This window comes from Phyllostomus discolor, chromosome 1 (genome assembly GCF_004126475.2).
Source record: "Phyllostomus discolor isolate MPI-MPIP mPhyDis1 chromosome 1, mPhyDis1.pri.v3, whole genome shotgun sequence".
Classification (NCBI taxonomy): Eukaryota; Metazoa; Chordata; class Mammalia; order Chiroptera; family Phyllostomidae; genus Phyllostomus; species Phyllostomus discolor.
Window position 1 is genome coordinate 107,403,326 of NC_040903.2, and position 21,760 is coordinate 107,425,085.

General features: G+C 37.8%; 1 protein-coding gene across 25 annotated transcripts in view; it reads left to right on the top strand.

The window, feature by feature from the left end:
- Positions 1-21,760, top strand: part of PARD3 (par-3 family cell polarity regulator) — a 689,179-nt gene that overhangs the window by 402,735 nt on the left and 264,684 nt on the right. For 16 of the 25 annotated variants that reach the window (XM_036017299.1, XM_036017347.1, XM_036017963.1 and 13 more), the window contains one exon: positions 9,536-9,695. In XM_036017299.1, coding sequence (XP_035873192.1) covers positions 9,536-9,695 — 160 coding nt within the window. The remainder of the gene's footprint in view (positions 1-9,535; positions 9,696-21,760) is intronic. The other 9 variants (XM_036017369.1, XM_036017418.1, XM_028506902.2 and 6 more) reach the window with 1 other exon arrangement.

The window sequence follows — 21,760 nt, forward strand, 5'->3', positions numbered from 1 at the left end:
CAATTACTCATCCAATTCTCTAATACTGTTATATTTTGCAACAAAAATGTGCTCTTGAGCTCAGTGCATTGTCAGTGTAGAGGTGACCAGGTATTGAAAGGTTATTGACAGTTGACTTTTGTATTATTTGTAATTTCTGAATGTAGAGTGACTTAATAGTAATTGAATTAATTTTCACATCAGTAGGAGAACTGTGTAACTGTGACTAAAAATCTGAGAGTGGAAAACAGTGTGATGTAGAAACATTCACTTTCATACTATAACTATGAAAGCTAAGCCTGCATACTAGGCTACTGGATTAGTTTTCTTGAATAATAGTTTTTATCAGTTTCCTAATCATTAAACTGATCTTTTTAATGAAAGCCCTTTAAAGTGCTACCTGAAAAATTCTCAATAGTAAGTTTACAAGATATATTGGTTTTTATTAGTTTTTTTCTGAAACTGAAAATTTCATATTCTTCAAACAGTACATATTTATTAAACAGATATTTATTGCATGTCCATTGTATTCAGAAAATATGTTAGGTCCCGAAGACACGGAGGTGAATAAAACAGATGTGGTCCTTGTCTCGCAGAACTTATACTGTGCAGTAGATCATGCTCTTAGACTCTCTGAAACAAACTAAAATTAGTAATGCCTTTCAGAGTTCTTCACAGGAAAACATGGATTGTTCTAGGGAGACTGAAAATGTAAGAAATGTACTAAGGTCAGTGTCCTGAGTCTAGATGTGCTTTTGTCTGATTCAGATGTTCCCTGTGGTTCATCAAACAGTAGTAAAGCAAACCTGTACCAGCTTGAAGCTGTTCTGAGAAAAGCACTGATTTTATTCCCTGTTGCCCTATGAAAAGACATGGAATTGGAATCCCGCTGAAATGTCTATGTCTCATTCACTTCTGCATATGCATTTATGTGAATGAAATTATTTATGCCAGGGAGCAGCTGCAATAGACAGTAGTAGACTTTAATATTCAGTATTCCTTATGATATCATTTTCATACATTACTGGTTATTACTACTTCTTAGGATAGAGTAAACTTATAAAACAATTATATCAAAAAATCTTATCACTTTATAATGCTAGTGAGAAGCCATTTATGCTGACAGGGTTTAACTAAAGAATTATATGAAGACAGAACAGCACCATTCAGCTTCCCATTTTGCTGTTGCTATATTTGTATTACCTTTGGAAACATTTCCTTGAAAATGGGAGGGTAAGTGTAATTTATGTTACAGTAACTATTGATGTGAGCATAGTACATCTTGTCATGAATGAACCTCAAGCTAAACAAAGTGTTTGAGTTCTCTTCTTCCAGATCAATTAGTAAGCCATATAGTCCAGTCTTTGAAATATTACAAAACTATATTTTATAAACACATCTTTAAATTAATCATTTGTATACTTAATTTCAAGCTAGAGAAGATGAGAATTTACAAAAGAAGGTCTTCTGTACTTTGTCACATCTTTCCCTGCCCATAATATGTGGGAAGTGCTGTGTATTATTTTAGTATTTTTAAAAATAAACTATTTGTCATATCTCCATACTAGGTATCATCTCACCCTGTGTTTCATTAATATTTATTCCTCTATAGCACATGTGAGATTTTCTCTGGAAGACATTTCTCAGCCTGTTGTACTTGACCTTGCAGGAATCTTTGAATACCACCCCATTCTTGAATCATTTGATATATGCTCTCCCCATTTTTCTCCTACTTTACTCTGACTCTTCCCTCTCTCCTCTTTTCTGCCTGTTCCCTTATTGTTGGTCTTCTTCGAAGCTCTTCCTGGGCTGTTTCTTCTTCCTGTACACATGGTCCCTGGGTGACTTCAATTTCCTGGTCTTATAGATACCACCTATATTATGTTGAGCCCCATAACCCTGTCTCCAGCTCAGAACTCTATTCTAGTTTCAACTCACCATGGTGTGTGTATTCACTGGTGTGTCTCTCAGGCCCCAAATTCCAGGGTGCCCCAAGCTTTATTTATGCTTTTTCTAAAAGCCAGTTCCTCATCCACCCTGGTCACCCCTAAACTCCCCCCCCCCATAAATGACACCATCATTCCTTCAATTGTCGAAGCCAGAGATCTGGAATCACTCTTGATCTCTCAGAAGCCTTTTACTATGTCTGTAGCCTCTGCCTGCAGCATCTCTGTCTTCTCAGCACTTTTCACCATCCCTCTGATACTGCCCACATTCATGCCCATCATTTCACTGGACTTACGCACTGCTGCTGCTGCTTCTGCTTGTGCTTCTGAAGGCCCTCTCTGTAGTCAGGAGCTCTCTCTCATGCCTTTCTCTACTCTGCTATATTGCAGGTTTTTCTAAAAATACAAGTTAATCATGTCACTCTGGTTGAAAACCTTTCAGGAGCCTTCCATCTTCTCTAGGACTGGTGCCAATCTTCACCTCAGCACCCACAGGTCACGCAGAACCTGGTACCTGTGCTTCGGCAGCTGTCCCTCTGCTCCAGCTCCTCTGTACTGCTTGACATGTCTCAGATGTGCATGTTCTGTCCTACCTCCAGATTCCCCACAGGGGTTTGTTCTGCTCCTTATCCTAGCAAAGACAGCTGTTAGGTTTTCGTTTTGTCTCTCCAAAGTATTTCCCTAGTCCTGTGCACTCACCTTTACCCAGCTGCCACCACACTATCACTATTTCCTTCTTGGTTTTCTTTTGCTGGAAGAATACATTCAGAGGTGGCTGGGACCTCACCCGTCTGCCATGTCCCTGTTTCTGGGTCACTGGTGTCCAACCCACAACTGACCCATGAATATGGACTGAGCAGTGAGGGAAATAACCCTAGAGAATATGGCAGTTTTAGAAGTAAAAGGTAACTTAGTTACCACTAGAGATTGAAGTTCTGAGAAAACCATCAAACAGGTAACAAAATTAATATTTTAACAGTAATTTGAATTTTTTTCTTCTTAGATCTGATGTTCTTTCTGAAGTATATGTTCAAACATTTCTTAAGCAGTGATTGTTTCTTTTATAAAAAGAGAGGAAAAAAATAGTCATTTTTTTGTGCTCCTTGTTTTGTGCCCCTGAAGGATAGATTAACTTTCTGGAGAAACATTTCTTAAATCCTGGTATTCTTTTCTATTGACAAGAATACACTAAGCAGGCGTCCAATCAAGATGGTACAAATACAGTACTTGCCTCCTCCTACAGCCACATCAAAATTACAACTAAACTACAGGATAACTGTCATTCAGAGTAACCTGAATTCCAGCCAAAAGGAAGACCTACAACTGAGGACATAAACAAGAAGCTACATCAAGACTGGTAGGAGGGACAAAGACTCCTAATGGGCTGATCCCACACCAATATGTGGCATTTAAAAATTGAGAGAGATGTCTCAGCTTCAGAGGTTCCCCCTGAGAAGATAGGGGTCCCATGTTTATACCAGTTGTCCCAGCTCAGAGTTCCAGTGCCAAGAAGAGGAGTCCCCATAACTTCTGGCTGTGATAATCAGCAGGGATTGACGCTAAATGAGATGGAGGGCTTCTGGAGTCCCAGGGGTTAACCCCTTTAAGGGCCCACACACAGACTTACTTGAACTCACTCCCTCTGAGCTCCAGCACTAGGTAGCAGCTTGAAAGGAACCAGGAACATACAGGGAGAAAATTAATTGTCTGGCATTAGGGAAGAGCTAGGTGCAGCTTTCTCCCAGACAGAAGAGCTGTCAGAGGCCATTGTTCTTTTGCTGAACCTTCCCCCACTCAGCCTGCACTTGCAGGTAGGCACCACATCTGAGTCTCCATCAACCTAACACCATTTGACCCACCCTGTTGATTCCCTGAGACTCCACTCCATGCAACTTGCAGGCCCACCCAAACCCCTTCCAGTGGCTTTTCCATACAAACAACTTGTCTTGGCTCTTGCTGTGGACTTTCCTAATATCTCCCAAAAGTTCACAAATCCCAAACAAGCAGTGTCTGGCCTCCCTGTGCCCTGTACCCCTTGCTTAATGACCCCAATCTCTTCACTAATGGCAGGAGGACTCCGTTCACAGCTTTTCCTCCAGTGGGAACCTGGCAGGCCAGCACAAGTAGCAGCCATATGCAGATTGCTTTGTATCTCGTGCTGGATGGCCCCAGGCAGGGTATAGATGTCTGACCTTGAGTTGTATCAAAGCCCCTCCCAAGAGACTCCAGAACCAACATACTAGGTAGCCAGCTTCAGACCCCACCAGAGCACCATCCGACCACTTCCAAAAATGACACTCCCAAAGTGCAGATTCAGTAGGCCCCAAGTCCCACTAAAGTGAATTCTGCTCTGTAGGGTTGGCCCCTTTGCAACAGCTCCTTCGCAGTAGTCACAGCCAGTCCTCAGGAATTCATCACTACAAAACAAGCATTACAAGAAATGTTACAGGATCTTCTTTAGGAAGATTAAAATATATACATATGTATATGAACAGTAAAATAGCAATAACTACATATGTACCAGCAGTTACTTTAAATGTAAATGGATTAAATGCTCCAATAAAAGACATAGAGTGGTTGAATGGATAAGAAAACAAGACCCATATATATGCTGCCTACAAGAGACCCACTTCAGATCAAAAGACATAATAGACTGAAAGTAGAGATGGAAATGATATTTCATGAAAATGGGGGCGGAAAGCAGGGGTAGCGATACTTATACAAGACAAAGTAGATTTTGAAACAAAGGCTATATAACAAGAGACAAAGAAGGACACAGCAATTTCACTTCTGGGAATTTATCTGAAGAAACCCAAAACACTAATTCAAATAGGCATATGTATCCATATGTTCATTGCAGCATTATTTACAATCGCCAAGCTATAGAAGCAGCCTAAGTGTCCATCAGTGATGATGAATGAAGAAGTGGTGCACATACACAATGGAACATGACTAGGCCATAAAAAAGATCAATATCTTGCCATCTGCAACAACATGGGTGGACCCTAAAGGGTATTACACTGAGTGATGTAAGTCAGACAGAGAAAGACAAATACCATATAATTTCACTTACATGTGGAATGTAAAAAGCAAGCAAAACAGAAACAGATTCATAGATGCAGAGAACATTTTGATGGTTGCCAGATGGGAGAGGGTTGCAGGGATGGATGAAAAAAGTGAAGAAGGAAATAAGAAGTCAATTAAAAGTGAAGGAATCTAGAATAGTTATGGGGATGTAAAATATAGCATGCTAAAATAAAGAATACATAAGGCAAGAGGCAGAAACATTGGTGTCACAGAGAAAGAATTTTTGAGGATGTATTTACCTTGTAGCAGAGTAGAGGGAAATGGGAGCCAACACCTGACATATGAAGATAACCTGTGTATGAGAATTATGCTTATTTTAAATGTTCTAAGGGAATTAATATTACAGTAGAAATTATTATAATTTAACATAGCTTTTAGACATTATATCTCTGCTAGATGAGATTTCATATAAAGGCTTGTCTTTGTACCCAAAGAGAATGTGACCAGGTGAGCTTTTGTCTTAGACCCCATATTGAAGGATTTAGTTGTCAAGCACTGCTTTAAAATGAGTTTTCTCTCTAGGGTTAATCCTCTTAGAATGGGAAGAAACCTAAGACATTGTTTATGGCTCTCTTCATTTTCTGTATTAAGGAATAAATGTGGAGAGGTCAAATGATTTGCTTAATAGCTGCAAGGCCAAAGTAGTGACAGAGTAATTTAGAAGGAAGGTGTTCATTCTTCCTATGCATGTGAGAGGGTCTAGTTGACTGTGATTGTGTTGTTCAGGCAATTTGTGTTCTAGTTGTATTGGGACATAATATACAACAAAAGCGTAGGCTCTAGTATTTGATAAAGTCCGTTATAAAGTCTGGGTCCACCACACGCAGGCAGAATAAGTTGGGAAGCTTTCTTTACTTCTCAGATCCTTGCTGTTGTCTACATTCGGAAGGAAAGGAAATTGTGTGGTCCTGCATGAAAGCAAAACCTGAAACTGGACCCTAAAACTGCAGCTGCTGTTCTCCAAAGCTAAACTCTTTCTCTTCATTGTTTTGTGTTCACTTGACCTTCGGATATGAGCACTTTCTTAATGTGCAGTTGGAATCTAGGTCAGTTTTTTTTATTTCAACACTGTGCAGTTTCATGAATTTTAAAGGCCTCCTTTGTTGTGGCCTAATGTGTATAAGATCTCAAAACCATTTCAAGGAAACTCTGAGTCATTGACTTAGAAGTAAATATATTTATCTAATTGTTCACCCAGAGTGTGCTCTGTGCCAGGCATTGGGGAGAACATAGATTAAATAAGTCCATGACCACTGAAGTATCGAATAATGAGATCATGCCAAATACTCAGTAAGACCCAATTCTAAGTTTGTGAGGGGGGAAGGCCATATGTATGATAGCTTTTCAGTGTTGCTAGTTGAGATGGTGAGATACATTTTCATTATGTGAAAGACGCCATTTGGTTCACTGAGGCATATTTTAAACAACATGAGATTTCACTAAATCCCATAGAAATTGCATTTGTTTTATAAAAGAAACATAGATTTTAACTTTTCCGAAGAAAAAAGAGAAGGCCAAGTACATAATGAAAAGCATATTCATTGGACAGCATCCAGTTTTTTGTTATTCAATAGCATTTGTTATTTTCTGATTATAAAAATGATCTAAGATCATTTGAATATTTTAAAGAGCATATTATTTACATTAGTTTTAGAGATTGAGATAATTCCCAGTTTCTTTGCCTGTGTAAATAGTTATAATAAATATTGATTCACTTGAATCTTAATTATTCACTTAGCTTATTATTTCATGAGGATAGTGACTGCAAAGGGAAATAAATGGTTTGGTCCAAGTGTGTAAGATATTTTTTGACACTATCAAAATGTAAATGTGTATACACAGTGTAAATGGATAGACATCACCATGATGTTTTAGAAAATGACCGTATCACTGCACACTGCTACACAACGTGTGTGTCTTGCTGCAACCTGGAGCTGGTTGTCTTCAGGACGTGTCAAGTCCTTCCTGTTTCTGTGGGGACAGGGCTGAGAGATGCAGCATAATACAGCTGCTCGGAACTGAATGAAGCTGGATTGAGGAACATTTGGCACTTTAAACAACAAACACAAAGTGAAAATTGCAGTTTATTTCCTTTTTTCCCCCAATGAAGCTTAATTTTTATAAAGGTTTATTTTAAGGAGATTGAAAGGACGTGGTAGCAGCCCAAATTGTAGAAGATGGGGCTGCCCTCCCAGGACCACTGTGCTTGGCCACAGCCGCCGCCACTGCCTCCTCCTCCTCCATGTTCTAGAGCATCACTTACCCATTGCTCCCTTACTAGTACGCAAATCACGAGATTTATAATTACTGCCCTGGCTGTCGTGGCTCAGTGGATTGAGTGCTGGCCTGTGAACCCAAATGGTTTGATTCCCAGTTAGTGCACATGTCTGGGTTGCGGGCCAGGTCCCCAGTAGGGGGAGTGCAAGAAGCAACCATACATTAATGTTTCTCCACTCTTTTTCCCTCCCTTCACTTCTCTCTAAAAATAAAATCTTAAAAAGATTTATAAAACCAGGTTTTGCTTTGTTTTGGAAATAAAAAGGCATTGAATCCTTTGTCAAATATTGATGTAGGAGGCAATTGATGTCTTCATTTAAATCTGTCTTTTGAGATGCGAATTAGATATGGGTAGGGAGTCAGGGGAGGTGCACCCTCTTTTCCAGGAAAATGGTCAAGTTCTATCTGAACAGGCACCTTACTGTTTTTTCTCTAGAAATGCTGCATGTATTTTTTAAATATAATTTTCATTTAACTTTATAAAATTCTAAAGTAGCCTCTTGGGATATTTAGGGATTTCTCATGAAGGGGCTTGAAAAAATTTTATCATGTAGAAAATTGCACTTACATAGTTCAATTAAATGTAGTTAGCAAACTTAAGGATGTCTTATGATGAAATAAATTGTTGCCTAGCAAGCGGGTCTTGTGTGTGGAACCTTGCACAGCAGGTCTCTTTAGTGTGTATGCTCATTTTAAAAGTTGAAATACACTTGCTTTTAAAGGTGTGGGGTATTTGTTTTGTTTGCTTTTGTTTTTATCTCCCTAAAGTTCCTTGCGGTTTAGACATAATATTATTTCAGAAAATGCCCTTTTATTTGTGTATATCAGAGACCTGGAATATTTCATTTACTTTTCAGTAAAGCTGTCAGTTGTAATCTGCAATTTAAAAAAACTAATAAAACAAATCCTCATTTCACATTTTAAACCTTATTGAGTGTAATTCACTGGCACTGCGAGTTTATTATTCTCCTGCAGTTTGACGGGCCTCCAGTTGTAATTGTGTTGACCCTTCAATGCATTAAATCTCCCCAGTGCTTATCAGACTGGGAGAGATAAGTCTACAATTCATAACTTCATTAAATATCTCATTTATATTAAACAGATGATAGCTTCTTAGAGAAATCATAATTTGTTCAGGCGAAAGAACTGTGACAGTGGTGGTTTCATCTGTGTGGAAAGTGCAGTCTCCTCCCCAGCGTGGCTGGGCTGGGCTGGGCTGGGCTGGGCTGGGCTGGGCTGCGCTGCCCTGCGCCCCAGTACTCTCTCCCTCTGCTTGAGCCAGTGTCAGCCTGTGCTAAGATATTAGTCCACAGGGCTAATCTCAGAGCCTGCATTGTGGGGAGTGTTGTTGAGTGTGTTTTGTTCCTCCTCGAAACAGATTTGTTTCAGGGCCTTACTGACATAGGCTTTTTATTTGTATTGTTTTTATGAAGAATATAACTTATAAGACCCTGCTATTCTAAAGAATGTCACATACAGTTTTATTCATGGTGACAGAACTTGACCTATATTCTTTGCTTATTTGGTAGATTGTGTATGTTTTCGAAATATGCATCTTTGCCTGCTTTGTTAGAATATTTGGTTCTCACTTCTGTATTGCTTGCATACTATTAAAGTGCTTTTCTCTGTTATTCACTGTCTCATTCTTAAGATTACAATCAGAGAATAGTGATTATTCATAATGTCCAGCAGAAGAAATTTAGGGGCAATGTATTGTTCAAGACACCTGAGCTGACAAGTGGTCTTTAAGTCTTACATGGTGGATAATAAATTTATCAGCACACACATGCAAATGTGCGCTTATTATTTTGTGCACTTACATGCTAGAGGTGTAAAAGTCCATTAAGTTCCAGCTTTCATTCTGATAAAGTATGCCTTATGCAGAGCAGCATCTTGTGAAGAATTTTGAATTAAATCATAACTTAAATTGACTTCAACAGACACTAATAGTCAGGCTGAAAAAATAAGCAGCAAGGTAGGTATTTTTTTTTAAAAAGCTTTTAATACACATATTTTTCTTCTAGTGGTTGAAAACTGACAGAACTTCATGGGAGGCACAGTGTAAAGTGGCATGGAAAGTCGGTCATTAGGCAGAGCTGCCATCACAAATTACTGTGGTCCAGGGTGAAAAGTTCTAGTTCATTTGGTACCCAGTTGGATGCAGGCCTTGGGCAAGTTGTTATAATCCCTTCATGCTGCTAATGGGCCTCTAGTCCTGACTTTCCCTTGCCCCCCTTTCTCTACAGCTGAAGTCACCTGGGAGCCCCTCTGGACCTGAGCTGCCCATTGAAACAGTGCTGGATGACAGAGAACGAAGAATTTCCCATTCCCTCTACAGTGGGATTGAGGGGCTTGATGAATCCCCCACAAGAAATGCTGCACTTAGTAGGATAATGGGTGAGTCAGGTAAAACTTTATCACATCTTATTTTAGTGCTTTTATTGGTTTACGGAGAGGTTATTATTGTAATATTAATGTAAAAGAGGGCCATGTTTTGAAGAGGAAATGAGCAGGTTCATTATAATCACTCAGGAAGTGTTAATGTGAAGAGAGGAAATCAATACATTGATTTTGTTAAGTAAGTTTCAGATCCTGTGACGTGGGAAGAAGGAAAAAAAAAGGAATCCCATAGAAATATTTTCCAGTGATCAATATATTCTTAGCTTTTTTGAGATAATAAATGAAGCTATATTTTTTAAAAAATCAAAATTCAGTGGTTTATGGCAAGGGGGCTTCGAAAAATTACGTGTCATTCACAGTAGCACTGTTCAGAAGGTGAGAAAAAAATCCTTACCCACTTATATACATGTGCATGAGATACTCACATTTATTTGGTTTGCGCTTAATAGGAGAGCCCCATTTTTTTACTTGAATCTCTAAGCCTTCATTTCTAAATCCTGACACGAGTTTTTTGCATCCTTTGTTTGGGTTCAACACCACGCTGTGTGCACAGCCCCCAGTGGGTAATGAGGTTGTTCGCACTTGCTCAGTATCAGAGGAGCTTCTACTGACAGATCCAGTTAATAAAGACTTGCTTTGCCACAGGACTGTTTGCATGCACTGAGCTGCTCATCTTGGGATTACCTTGGAAGAGTTTTCAAATTTAAAACACAGCAAGCTGTTTTGATTAAAATAACACCTGACGTAAAACATTTTTATTGCTGCTATGTTTTGCTAATATAAAGTAAAACCCTAAGTTTTACTCCATTTTTATTATATTAAGTAGAGATCTAATACATTTAAGGTTTCCATTCTGAAGCTTCACTACAGGAAGAATTTACTTCATTCATCAGTGGATGTTTATGGAAAGCCTTCTATTGACCAGGCATTGTGTACACTTTTCTTGTAAGATAGAAAGATGAATAGAAACATTCTTTGTCTTCAAAGAACTTTCTGCTGGGCATGATAGGAAAAATGCATAAACATGACTGCTAGATAACACAGTTTCTGCTGAATAAGACATTTTCTGTGTTATTCCTTAAATCCCTGTAGCTTTCTAGTTTGGAAAAATTGCTAAATTCTCAATTATCTTGTTACACATAGGATTTAGACCAGCCAACTGTAGTTTTATTTTGTCACCATTCTTCCTTTTGCCTGCCTGACATAGCAAAAGCAGGGGAAGGATGCTAAGATATTGTGCCCCAGTTAGGTGATAGGCTATGCACATAATTTATCCCATTAATCTCTGCTTATTAATGATCTCTCTCTTCACTGCTGTTGGATTTCCCATATTTTCTTGGAGTTGGTGTAAAACTTTATCTTTGTTAAATACTTTTTATCTATGAAAATACAGAGCCCTTGAGAGAGAGAGTGCGTGTGTCCCTGCATCTGTGTGTATACAAAGTGATATGCTGTAATTTCCCCTTTATTATAGGAACATAGGACTTGCCATACTGAATCACACCACTGGTCCACCAGTTCCTGTAACCGGCGTCCTGCCTCCAATCCCTGATGCTTCAGAGGAAGGCGAAAAACTAAAACTATAAAACAAACAAACAAACAAAAAAGCCCACTCCAAATTCACCTTTAGTGACCTTTTGAAATGCTGTATATATGGGTTGCGGATCCCTTCACTTTCTTTATAGTCTGTTGCCCTGATTTTGTTAGCCATGGATTTATTAGTCTGCTTACATTTGCATTGTAGTTGGCATTTTTCCCCTTCCCTCTGCTAGAGATGTAATGGACTTTTAAAACTCTAGATGCTTCTCCCAGGGCAGTAACTTCCCTCTCAGCTGTGTGCTTTGTGATGTATTGTGCATGCTGTTTTGGCCTAGGGGGTGGCAGACTCTGTACATTGTATGATAGGCCATATTGATATTGAATGATTTGGGTATTTTCTTAAGACAGTTTCTTTACATGTTGTACTGGAAACTAGGGATCCCATATTGTTTTACCCTGAGAAATGCATGTACTTAGATTTATCTGTAGTTTTGCAAACGTGAGAATTCCTCAGTCTTTGTTAGGTCCCATTCCACTATCATTGGCCCTAACACACAAATACTATTTGTTAAGTAAGTTCCCCCTTAAAGTTCAAATCCTACAAAAGATGTTACCTTATAACAAAAAGCCAAAACAAGGTACCAAATATAAGATATTAGAGCACTGAATGTCTATCAATAGTAATAGTATTTATTGATTTGCATAGTATCTAGGTACATGAAAATTTCTCAGACAGATCTTGTTTGGTTAATGATTGTCTTCTATGCTTTTAGAATAACTCATGTGTAGACAGTAGTGGAGGTGGTGGTAATTACTCCATGATCTTAGAACTTAGTATTGAAATTCTAGCTGACTATATTAAGGAATAATTTAATTTATGCAAACAGGGTAAATTTTCATGTAAATTATTTCTCACGTAGACTGAAATGAGCTTTGAGGCATTCTGACTCATTCATGTGGGAGCACATCCTGGGAAAGAAGCTCCCAAAAAATAGATGAGAAAAGGAAGGGTAGTTGGAGTTGGAAGGATGTCAGATGTCATCAGCCACACTTCCCCACTTAACAAATAAAGGAACAAAGTCCCCAAATCCAATGGTGATTTTTATTTTGTTTTTTATTATTTCCTGTTTCTTAAAATAGCCCTCTCTGGGAACTGCTGAGATCATACAATTTGTGATATTCGTTCTTTCCTACCACCATTTTATAAGTATGCACATCTTTAAGCAAAAAGCATTAGGCAGTCTCTAGAATCTAGTCCATTCTGGCAACCACTGTGATCTACGAATCAAAGAAGTTATTAATCTTTGGAAACATCCTTAGAAATCACGTAGGCCAACCTCCTTTTCTTCTGGTCAGGGGAATTTTAGAGCAAAGAAATTAAATGGCAAGTCTGAAGTTGCAGAGTTTCTGTGCTTCTGAACCAAAATTACAATGTATATTTTTGTGAGTCCTGATTCCTCCATTACTCAGACTGTTCCATCTGTTTAGCTTTTGGTGGGGGTCAGCCAGGTTTGTGACCAAAGGCCGAATGTCTCCAAACATCATCCACACTGGCTGACTTTCCACCGTCTTGCATTTAAAAGAGTCATCCTGGACATTCATCAGAAAGAATTCTGTAGTGAGTCTGTATAGGATTTCTTTCTTTTAAAAGTCTTAAAAATATTTTACAAATTGTTGGACTGTCTTAACTAATAACAGTAACAAGAACAGTACTGGGCATAGCTTATTTAACCAACATGTTCAATTTATAAAATCACAAGCTGACATTTAGAAGCATTGAACTTTAAATATTTCAAATGTTTTAATCTGAAGAATTTTTCTGTTTAAAGCAAAATCAAAATCTATTGTATTCATTTTAGAATTTAACCTTAATAGCTTTTATATTCATATATTTGTGGTGAGTTTAAAAGTATTTATGTTCATATTATATTAACTTGTTAGAAATTAGAAAAATGGAACATTAATATTTTTATTGTGGGTCAAATCACTGGAAAAAGTTTCCTCATTTCATCTGTTTTTAGTGTCATGTGGAGCATCACCTTCTGTGTAAATGTGCCAATGAATAAATGTTTAGTAAACAATCATTCTGCATCTCATTGTTTCACTCCTCCACAGCACATTAACTGGTTTAAATCTTAGTTTGTAGTTGTTGGTCAAGTAGTTGAGGACAAAGGAATATTTATCCATCAAAAAATAGATTAAAGACTTCTCTAGTCATCCTCTGAAAGTTCACATTTATAATGAGCCACACACAGCAAACACTGTTAAGAAGTATTGACCAGCCCCAGCTAGTATAGCTCAGTGGATTGAGTGTAGGCCTGTGAACCAAAGAGTCACCAGTTCAGTTCTCAGTTGGAGCACATGCCTGGGTTGCAGGCTAGGTCCCCCTGCAGTGGAGGTGCTCAAGAGGCAACCACATATTCATGTTTCTCTCCCTCTCTTTCTCCCCCTCTCCCCCTCTCTCTAAAAATAAATAAATAAATAAAATATTTTTTTAAAAAAAGGTATTGACCAGAGTTCGACACAGTATATAGTTAGACAATTTAGCCATCCATTACCCCTATGTATTCCTGAAGGCAGATACTAAAACTGTATTCCTAGTAAGCATGCTAAGATGTGGAATATGGATAGAAAATATGAATTCTGAAATTTTTTAAGATGTTAGCCTCCAGAATCATGGGTGAGAGGAATAAGCTAAATTCTTCTCTTCCTATTAGCTAAATTCTTGCTATTTATGTGTATATTTTGGATCACGAAAGTACAGTATTTCTACTCAAAACGTGATGAAAAAGGATTTTCAAATGAAGACCCATTCGGGTTTCTCTATTGCTTATTAGGCTGTCCTTCAGAATATATTGTGTAAACCCTAAGGGTTTTAGTTTTGTTAAAAATGAGTGCACTATAATTGCACCATAGTATTTCCTTCCAGTACATTTTGGCTGTCTGAGGACTTGGCATTTAATGCTTTGACACATGCTTTGTCAGTGATGAGCTGTCAAGGAAACTTCTGGTTTTGTCATTCTGTACACTTCTGGGGGGAAAAGTGTGTCTTGAGAAGGAAATATTTCTTTGGATTATAGTGCTAGAATGTCTGACCTTATTTTTGAATGATATTTCATGGAACAGATTGCTGTTTTTGTATTCTAATATCCTAAAACTCGAATAGGAATAAATGAGTCACATTTAGGAAAGGCAAATGATTAAGTATTAAATTTGATGTACATTTTTTATTGTGATCTTTCATAAAAAGTTGCTAGTTTTCAGAGTTTGTCAAAATGTATGCATTTCAAATCAAAATAGAGTGTTTTTCTTGATAAAATGGTGAATAGAAGTTTTAGTGCACATGTAGTGTTTCTATAATAGAGTAGTTGATGCTAAATAACGAATGCATTTGAGATTTCTAGCACAGTTACTTTTGTGGGTTGCCCTGAAAAGATACATATAAAATTAATTTTTGCTCTTTTGTTGTAATGTCTAGAATAATTTATATTTTTAGAAATCAGTCAACACCATGTATTTGCCTTCTCATAATTTCCATAATAGTGTTAAAATAAGAATTATCACTTATTTTAAAAATTAAATCTTAGGACTGATGCTGAAAATGTTCACAGACTTTCTATATATTGTCCTTGTGCTATTTTAAGCAACACTTCATAACACAGGAAAAGTGCGTCTTGTGTACAGTGGTGGCCGAGTCGGAACAGTGGAACAGTGCCGCAATCCTTTTTAACATATTTGGACATTAGACTTAAAATGAGAGTTTTTCCATCTTCCTGTAAGGTGAAAGGAAATTGTCACTTTCTCTCACTTTGTTGGGAGAGCCAGGCCAGTGGGCCCATGTCACCCCATTCTGTAGGCTTCTGTGCACCTTCTGATCCCACAAGGTGTTCACGTGGATCCAAGCTTCATCCACAGTTCTTGCTCAGAAGGTTTTGGGAGTTAGCCAGAAGAATTGTAGGCACTTTGGGGCGGAAGATGGCATCATTTGGACCCCAGCTTTATCTTTAAGGATTCAGGGCCTGAATCATAATTTTGCCTCAAGAAACATAAATGCCTGTCATACTGATCCTTGAACCTGGGCAGACTTTCCTTAAAGAAACTCTTCAGTGAAACAGTTCTGGGTCCTTCTGTACCAAGAACACTATATTCCTAATTGAGTAAATACAAATTTATTGGCTTCCCTGTCTTGGGCTGAAAAGTCATTGGGTAGTCAGATCAGTTGTGCCATCTCCCTCAAGATCTTCCCCCCTCCCCATTCTCCTTAATCTTTTTTTTTTAATTTGTTATATTACAATCGTACAAAATTTTTCATACTTTGCGCTCCTCTGCCCAGCCCACCACCTGCTCCTCCAGCCAATCCCCATACCGTTAGTTAATCCCCATATCATTGCCCATGTCCGTGGGTCATTCATACATGTTTTTGACTAGTCCTTTCCCCTTCTGTCCACCATTACTGCCCTCCTCCCTCCCCTCTGGTCACTGTAAGTCTGTTCCATGTTTCCATGCCTTTTGTTCTATTTTGATCATTAGTTTATTTTCTTCATTATATTCCCCTTTTGGGTAGGATCATATAGTATTTGTCTTTCACCAACTGGCTTAATCCACTTAGCATAATACATCCAGTTCTATCCGTGCCATCACAAAAGATAGGAGTTCTTCCTTTCTACTGCATAGTATTCCTTTCTGTAAACATACCATCATTTTTTGATTCACTCATTTACTGATGGGCATATAGTAAATTTCTGGCACTTGGATATTATAAATAACTCTGCTTTGAATATAGAGATACTTAAGTTGAATAGGTGATTCATGATTCTTAGGGTATGTTACCTGCAGTGGAATTGCTGGGTCAAAAGACAGTTGCACTTTTCAGTTTTTGAGAAAATTCCATTCTGTTATGCACAGGGGCTGACCAGTCTGCATTCTTACCAACTAGGGTTCTTACAAAGTGTACTAGGGTCCCCTTTTCTCCACATCCTCCCCAGCACTTGTTTGTTGATTTATTAATGATGGCCATTCTGACAGGTGTGAGGTAGTATCTCATTATGGTTTTAATTTGCAACTCTCTGATGACTAGTGATGCTGAGCATCTTTTCATATGTCTATTGGCCCTCTGTACATCCTCCTTCAAGAAGAGGACCTCCATTCAGGTCCTTTGCCTATTTTATTAATTGGATTTCTGTCTTTCTGGTGTTAAGTTGTGTGAGTTCTTTATATATTTTGGAGATTAAATCCTTGTCCAGTGTATCATTGGCAAGTATGTTCTTGATATGGTTGGTTCCCTTTTTATTTCAATGCAGAAGCATTTTAATTTGATGTAGTCTCATTTGTTTATTTTTTTCCCTTATTTCACTTGCCCTTGGAGGTACATCAACAAAAATATCACTGTGTGGGATATCTGAAATTTTACTGCCTGTGTTTTCCTTCAGGACATTTATGGTGCCATGGCTTATATTTATGTCTTTTATCCATTTTGTGTTTATTGTGGTGTATGGTATAAGAGTGGTGGTCTAGTTTCATTTCTTTGCATTTACCAGCCTAGTTCTCCCAACACCATTTATTGAAGAGACTATTTTTATTCCATTGTATGCTCCTGCCCCCTTTGTTAAATAATAATTGACCATAGAGACATGGGTTTATTTCTGGGCTGTCTAGTCTGTTCCATTTATCTGTGTGTCTGTCCTTAGGCAAATACCATACTGTTTTGATTATAATGGCTTTGTAGTATAGTTTGATATCAGGTATTGTGATACCTTCAACTTTGTTCTTCTTTCTCAAGATTGTTGTGGCTATTTGGGGGTCTTCATTGGTTGCATATAAATTTTTGAAATATTTGTTCTAGATCTGTGAAATATGCCATTGGTATTTTAATAGGAATTGGGTTGAATCTGTAGATTGCTTTCGGTAGTATGGACATTTTATGATGATAATTATTCCAGTCCATGAACACAGTACATGCTTCCATTTGTTTGTATATCCCTCAATTTCTTTCTTCAGTGTTCCATAGTTTTCCGAGCACAGGTCTTTTACCTCCTTTGTTAATTTTATGCCTAGGTGCTTTATTTTTCTTGTTGCTATGGTAAATTGGATTTTCCCCCCTAGTTTCTCTTTCTAATATTTCGTTGTTGATGTACAAAAATGCCATTGATTTCCAAATACTGACTTTGTATACTGCTCTTTTTCCAAATTCACGGAGAGACTGTTGGGTTTTCTGTGTTCACTATCATGTCACCTATGTATAATGGCAGCTTTATTTCCTCCTTTCCAATTTGGATACCTTTTATTTCTTTTTTTATCTGACCGTTGTGGCTAAAACTTCCAGTACTGTGTTGAATAAAAGTGGTGAAAGCAGACTCTCTTGTGTAGTTCCTAATGTTAAAGGAAAAGCTTTTAGTTTTTGCCCATTGAATATGATGTTAGCTGTAGGTTTCTCATCTCTGGCATTTATTATGTTGAGCTATGCTTCCTTTATCCCCACTTTGCTGAATGTTTTATCATAAATGGTTGCTGGATTTTATGAAGTGCTTTTTCAGCATCTATTGATATGATCATTTGATTTTTATCCTTCATTTTGTTTATAGGCTGTATTACATTTATTGATTTGTGAATATTGTACCATCCTTGCGTCCCTGGGATGAATCCACTTGATAATGGTGTATAATCTTTTTAATGTATAGCTGGATTCAGATTGCCAATATTTTGTTGAGGATTTTACCTTCTATGGTCATCAGAGATATTGGCCTGTACTTTTCTTTCTTTGTTGTGTCTTTACCTGCGTTTTGAATTAGGATGGTAGTGACCTCTAAAAAGAGTTTAGGAGTCTTTCCTCTTGAATTTTTTTTTTTTTTGAATAGTTTGAGAAGGATAGGAGTTAGTTCTTCCTGAAATGTTTGGTAACATTTGCCTGGGAAGCCATCCCATCCAGGGCTTTTGTGTGCCTGGAATTTTTGACTATTGCTTCAATTTCACTAGTTGTTACTGACCTGTTCAGGCTTTCTGCTTTTTTTTTTTTTTAAGATTTTATTTATTTATTTTTAGAGAGGGAAGGGAGGGAGACAGAGAGAAACATCAATGTGCGGTTGCTGGGGGTCATGGCCTGCAACCCAGGCATGTACCCTGGCTGGGAATCGAACCTGGGACACTTTGGTTTGCAGCCCACGCTCAATCCACTGAGCTACGCCAGCCAGGGCGGCTTTCTGCTTCTTGATTCAGTATTAGAAGATTGTATGTGTCTAGAAATGTATCCATTTCACTCAGGTTGTCCAATTTCTTAGCATATAGTTGTTCATACTGATTGTTTACAATCCTTTATATATTTGTGGTATCAGTTGTAACTTCTCCTGTTTTGTTTCTGATTTTACTTGGGTCCACTCTCTTTTTTTCTTGATGAGTCTGGTTAAGAGTTTGTTAATTATGTTTATCTTCTCAAAGAAGTAGCTACTGGATTCATTGATCCTTTGAATGTTTTTGTTGTTTTTTAGTTTCTGTGTCAGTTCTGTTCTGATCTTGATTATTTCTTTCCTTCTACTCATTCTGGGTTTTGGTTGTGTTGTTTCTCTAGTTCATGTAGATGTAGGTTTGGATTGCTTTTTGTGATTTTTCTATCTTCTTTAGATAGGCCTACATGGCTATGAACTTTCCTCTCAGGACTGCCTTCACTGTGTCCCACAACTTTTGGACGGTTATGAATTCATTTTCATTTGTTTCCAGATACTTTTTCATTTCTTCCTTGATCTGATTGTTAACCCATTCATTTTTTAATAACATGTTATTCAGTCTGCATCTTTTGAATGTTTTGAGTGTTTTCCTTGAGATTGGTTTCTAGTTTCAAGCTGTTGTAATCTGAGAAGATGCTTGATAGATATCAACCTTCCTGCATTTGTTGAGGCTTGTTTTGTGTCCTACCATGTGGCCTGGCTTTGAAAATGTTTTATAAGCATTTGAGAAGAGTACTTTGCTTCTTTGGTGTGAAATATTCTGTATATATGAATTAAGTCCAGTTGATCTAGAGTGTCATTCAGTGCCACAATATACTTGTTGATTCTTTGGAAGATCTATCCATTGTTGAAAGTGATGTGGTACAATCTACCATGATGACTGTGTTCCATTGATGTTATTTCTTGAAGTCCTATAAGATTTTCCTTACATATTTAGTGCTCTTATGTTGGATGCATATATGTTTACAAGGGTTTCATCATGTTGCTGGACTACTCCCTTAAGTATTATATAATGACCCGCTTTGTCTTTCGTTATGGACTTTGTTTTGAAGTCTGTTTTGTCTGATATATGTATTGCTATCCCAACTTCTTTTTCCTGTCCATTTGCTTGGAATATTTTTTCAACCCCTTTGCTTTCAGACTGTTTATATTTTTTTTTGTTCTGAGGTGGGTCTCCTGTAGACATTATATATGTGGGTTGTGTTTTGTTGTTATCCATTCAGCTACGCAATGTCTTTTGATTGGAGCATTTAATCCATTTACATTGAAGGTTATTATTGATAGGTACTTATTCATTGACATTTTTCCCCTTTGCTCCTGTGTTCCTCTCTCTCTATCTCTTTTTTTTTTCATGTTCTTAAAGGAGTTCCTTTAGTATGTCTTATGCTGGTTTCCTGGAGGTGTATGTACTCTTTTACATTTTTTTTGTTTGGAAAGTTCATTATTTCTTCTTCCATTTTAAATGAGAGCCTTGCTGGGTAGAGTAGTCTTGGTTGCAGGTCTTTGTTTTTCATTATTTGGAATGTTTTGTGCAATGCCTTGATAGCTTGTAGTATTTCTGTTGAGAAATGACCTGATAGTCTTATCAGAACTCTTTGTATGTTACTAGCTCTTTCTCCCTTGCTGCCTTTAAACTTCTCTTTTTGTCTCTAAATTTTGCCAGTTTTATTATGATGGGTCTTGGAGTGGGCCTCTTTGGGTTTCTCTTGATTGGGACCCTCTGTGCTTTCTGGACTTGTGTTACTTTTCCCTAAGTTGGGGAAGTTTTCTGTCATTACTTTTTCAAATAGGTCTTCTATCCCTTGCTCCTCTTTTTCCCCTTCTCATTTCCCTGTGATGTGACTATTATTACGTTTCATGTTGTCCTCCATATCTCTTAAAGTATCTTCATTCTTTTTGAGTCTTTTTTCATTTTGTTGCCCTCTCTGGGGTTTTTTTTTTCTTTTTCTTTCTTGTCCTCTAACTCGCTGATTCAATCCTCCGCTTCTGTATTCTTCATTTCCTCCTGGCTCTTTTTATAATTTCTATGCCTTTATTCATGCCGATATTGTTCCCACTACGTTCCTTGTAGCTCCCATAGCGTTCCTTATAGTTCTCACTGAGCTCCTTGAGCATTCTTATATTCACTATTTGAACTCTATGTCTGATAAATTGCTTCCTCAGTTTCTTTAGCACTGTTTCTGAGGATTCCTCCTTTCCTTTCAATTCAGGGTTGTATCCCTATTTGAGAGGACTCTTGGTTCGTTTCTGCATTTTAGATTGATCTGCTTCGACTCCCTGTATTCCTGGTGTGACTTTCTGTCTTAGGAGACCTGTGGGATTTAGTGGTGCAGTCTCCTTGATCTCCTGAGCTCGATGCCCTTGGGATGCTCTTTATACTGTTTACGTGGCTTCTGGTTTTGTAATTGGGTTTTAGTTGTTGGTTCGTTCTTTCATGGGTTCTTCCTCTGGCTGGCTGACTGAGGGTCATACTGTCTAGAACATCTTGTATGCTGTTGTATAAGTGTGGATTGTGCAAAGCATACTCTGTACTCTTTGCTTCAGAAATTCATTTTGCTGAGGTTCCATCGATTGTTCAGGTCACTTGTTGGAATATCAGCTGAAAATCCATGCTGGTGGCATAAGCTAGTGGGCTCAGCTTCCGGTTACTCTGCCACCATCTTCCCAGTGCTACCCCCAAGGTCCTGATTCTGCCTGTACTCATTGTTAAAGTGCCGCATGAATGTACTGTGGGCTTTTCTCCATCGTGCATTTATGACAATGCCGGTCCTGTCTAGAATTAATGTCATCATTTCTCTAGGAGAAAAGACCCTACTCATTATCCAAACCCAACTCTGATGTCAACTTTTGTTAAGATTCCAAGCATCCTCTGTCTTTAGCTATCCAGGCATAACCAGCACTTAGGAATGAATGTCTCTCACAGCACCAATGCGTTACCACCTTTTATATGTATGTCTCTTTCTCTAGAGAATGAGATGTGTAGGATCAGAGATTAAGTCTTTCTTTTATACTTGCTACTTGAATGAATGGGTGAGTGGTTGATCTAAGTCTGCAAAGCTTCCCTCTAAATTTCCTGGTAAAAAAATTTCAAATTACTTTCATAACTTAGAAACTATGGAGCATTTTCACATTAGAAGACATTCTGGAGATCATCTATGGCTTTAGAAACTTAAAATCAGAGAAATTTAATATTCCTCCTATAACTACATGGCTCTGGTGGCAGCAAAAGGAATAGACTTGAGGTCTCTGTTTGACATTCATTTATGAAAAATACATTTCCTTAATTCTGTGTTTTTCTACCAGGTTGAACAGATG